The sequence below is a fragment of the Olea europaea genome, chromosome 4 (assembly GCF_002742605.1).
Source record: "Olea europaea var. sylvestris chromosome 4, O_europaea_v1, whole genome shotgun sequence".
NCBI lineage: Eukaryota > Viridiplantae > Streptophyta > Magnoliopsida > Lamiales > Oleaceae > Olea > Olea europaea.
Genome location: NC_036240.1, coordinates 20,537,308 through 20,540,967, shown reverse-complemented (window position 1 = coordinate 20,540,967; position 3,660 = coordinate 20,537,308). Strand labels below are relative to the sequence as shown.

Genomic DNA, 3,660 nt, shown 5'->3' with positions numbered 1-3,660 from the left:
TGCATCTACACTAGCTTTTCCTTTTGGCTTGTTTGTTTTTATCGACTTGAATTGTGCAAGATTCTAGCATGAATTGTTGGATGCCTTATCTCTAAAAAGTTAATTATAATTCACCATAAGTAAAAGTTATAGGCTACTTTAAAAAAAACATTACATTTCATTTCATTTTTTACCATTTTTGATGGAAAGTTTGCATCCAAGAAGACGATAATTGTAATGTTATTAGCATCAAAATTTTTTGTTCCAGTTCAGATTTAATAATATTAGACAATGATAAAAGTAAAAAATTAAATTAAATTAAATTAAAATCTCATCTATTATTCTATCCAATAGTGATTAATAATTAAGAAAGAATCCTTAAATATATTATTCTTTACAATTAACGATATCAATCAATTTTACCAGAATACATTACCATCAAAAGCTAATTAATTTCTATAAAAGTCTAAAAATGTGAAACTTTTTTAAAGAATGACTTGAATCGCTTTCATGGAATTTAAAGCTAATTTCATGATTATAATGCTTTGAAATGAATGCTACATAAATGAACAAATCCAAATCAAATCCCTTGATTTATGTCACCATTAACGTAGAAGTAAGACTACTACTCTTTTGATTATTGGACTCCAAAATGAAATAAAAATTGAAAATTTATTATACGGGGTAAATCAATAACACTTTTTCCTTTTTTCCTTCACTTAATATAGTGAAATAAATGAATAAAATAATCAAATGGACAATGCTAAAAATCTCGATGTATTACGTCAACTATAAAAGAAACTCACATTAATCTCTTTTACATAAAAAGAAGACGAGAATTTTTAAGTTTGAATTCAAATGAAAACTTGAAAAGATGGCTTTTAGAAAAAGAAGTAATTTCAGAGAGAAGTAAAACATTAGAAAAATTTGTCTTATTTTAATTAATGCTTGAACAACCAAGTATAAATCATTACTCATATAATCAAGAAAAAAATGAAAATACAACATAACATGAAAAATAGAGGAGAAAAATCAAAATCTTTCGCTGCTAAATTTTATTGATCCCCACAAAAAATCTAATTTCTTTACCATATATGATTTTTTCTTCTAAAATATTCCTTTTTTTGTGGTCTGTAGAACTTTTGGTTAATGTAAATACCTTTTACATTCTCACCAAACTCCAGGCCCGACCTCCACCACTCACCACCGCTCCCCACGCCCGGCCCCACCTACAATACTCGTTTCTGATTTCCCTTTTCTTCTTCAATTCTGAAAATTGTAGACAATCAGTGCGTGAAAAATCTGTTTCTTGTAGAAAAGGGAAATTCCAACTGCATTTACACTTCAAACCCTAATCTTTTACAGTCCAATTTGCAGTAAGAAAATAGTATCAGTGAATTTCAATGACCCAGTTGAAGCCCATATTGTCTCATTTAGACCCGATCATCCCTTCATCCACTGGGAAATTCAAGCCCGATAAGTTTTCAGCGTATAGTTTTCACCGCCTGCGCTGCCACCCCAGGCTTGCTTTTTGGTCTTTCCTTTCTGTTATTTTCATCCTGCTTTTCTTCTGTTTCTCCCCTCCGGATGGCGGCGCCGCCGCCAAACGCCGTAGCCTTCATACCAGCAGTTATACGAGGCGGATGCACTTGGACTCGAACTGGGAACTGAAGGCCCGGAACTCGGCCCGACCACGATCCAAGACGGGCTTTTCGGTACTTGTTACTGGTGCTGCTGGGTTTGTTGGAACCCATGTCTCTCTTTCGCTCAAGCGTCGTGGAGATGGCGTTGTTGGGCTTGATAATTTCAACAGTTACTATGACCCTGGGCTGAAAAAGGCCCGTAAATCCCTCCTGGATCGTGCCGGCGTGTATGTGATTGAGGCTGATATAAACGACGCAGTTTTGCTTAGGAAGCTCTTCGAGACTGTGCATTTTACTCATGTGATGCATTTAGCAGCCCAGGCCGGAGTACGGTATGCAATGCAGAACCCAAATTCTTACATTCACAGTAATGTTAATGGTTTTGTTAGCTTACTTGAAGCATGTAAAAATGCAACCTTACAACCTAGTATAGTATGGGCATCGAGCAGCTCTGTTTACGGGCTTAATTCTAAGGTTCCCTTTTCAGAAAAAGATAGAACAGACCGGCCTGCTAGTTTATATGCAGCCACTAAAAAGGCTGGTGAAGAAATAGCACATACGTATAATCATATTTACGGACTTTCAATTACCGGGCTGCGGTTTTTCACAGTTTATGGGCCGTGGGGAAGGCCAGATATGGCTTACTTTTTCTTTACCAAGGATATATTAAAAGGGAAAGAGATTAAGATATTTGAAGGGGCTGATCATGCAACTGTGGCGCGTGATTTTACCTACGTAGATGATGTTGTGAAGGGTTGTTTAGCAGCATTGGATACCGCGAAGAAGAGTACTGGGAACGGTGGGAAGAAGAAAGGTGCGGCGCAGTTTAGGATATATAATTTGGGGAACACAAATCCTGTGCCAGTGGCAGATCTCGTGGCTATCTTGGAGAAGTTGTTGAAGGTGAAGGCGAAGAAAAAGTTGTTGGCAATGCCGAGGAATGGGGACGTTTTGTTCACACATGCAAACATAAGTTTGGCAAGAAAGGAGCTTGGGTACAAACCAACAACTGACTTGGAAACGGGTTTGAAAAAGTTTGTGAAATGGTATCTCCGTTACTATGGTTCAAAGAAAAAGAGTGCCTGGTGAATTTGGGAAAAAAAATGAAAAAATATATATATCCTACTTCATTTTCGGTGGTCTATTTGCTTACGTTGTGAATAAATGCCAATTTGAGTATTCGTTCCCTTCTGTATCTTTTGGAATTGGGAGAGTGGTTTGGCCATGCATTTTGCTAGGCACTCTTTGATGTTTATGGACAGAGTCTTTTCATTTATTTTCCACATTATTGTTGAGCTATTCTATCTGTAGGTAGACATTTTACTTTAATGTTTTTAAAGGACGTGCTCATTTGGTTAGCTTCGCTATATTTATTCTGGTTTAATAAAAGAGTATGCATGTTACTTCATCCATAATATTTGAAGTCGAGTAGCTCATTTTTTCTCCTTAATTAAACTGATGTTTAAATTTTTTTCGAACTTTTTACTTTAGTGTTTCATATGTACTATTATGGGTATAATTTTGTCAATTTTTTGAATGTTTTGTGGTATGTAACTGCCCGAGTTTTGTATTTATTCCTCTCTGTTTCTGCCTATATAGAAGGACTGGTGTTCTTTTTTCTTATTGGCACCTCAATTCCTATATATCTCTTTATTTTTATGCATTTCGTGGTTTACTTATTGTTCATCTTTTCTGATATGTGGCGAACTTTTAAAGGTTAATTATATCTGTTTGTTTCTTAAAACATACTAGAACACCTGCTTAACATTGTTGTGCAATGGCATATGCCATGAACAACTGGCGTCTTGGATATCACTATGTAGTCTTCTTGTTTTGAATATATGACGTCTAAAAATTTCTGAAGTACAGTTACTTAAGAATGTTTCTGTTTTATTATCTTATATGCAGTTTCATTATATAAGTCGCCATGAAAAGAAATTGTCTCGATATTTCACTAATATAGCAGATAAAATGATCCCTCATGTTATTTATATTGATAGGCTTTGCATATGATGAAAAGGGCTACTTTTTAGCGTTC

The 3,660-nt window shown here is 35.3% G+C and overlaps 1 protein-coding gene across 1 annotated transcript; it reads left to right on the top strand.

Moving 5' to 3' along the window:
- The first annotated feature begins 1,134 nt into the window (after positions 1-1,134).
- LOC111393982 (UDP-glucuronate 4-epimerase 3-like) lies at positions 1,135-3,033 on the top strand. Its single transcript, XM_023019777.1, has one exon. The coding sequence runs from the start codon at positions 1,383-1,385 to the stop codon at positions 2,709-2,711; it is 1,329 nt and encodes a 442-aa protein (XP_022875545.1). The 5' UTR covers positions 1,135-1,382; the 3' UTR covers positions 2,712-3,033.
- Positions 3,034-3,660: the final 627 nt, after the last annotated feature.

Coding starts and splice junctions, on each gene's coding strand:
- LOC111393982 (XM_023019777.1), top strand. CDS start 1,383: ATGACCCAGTTGAAGCCCATATTGTCTCATTTAGACCCGATCATCCCT.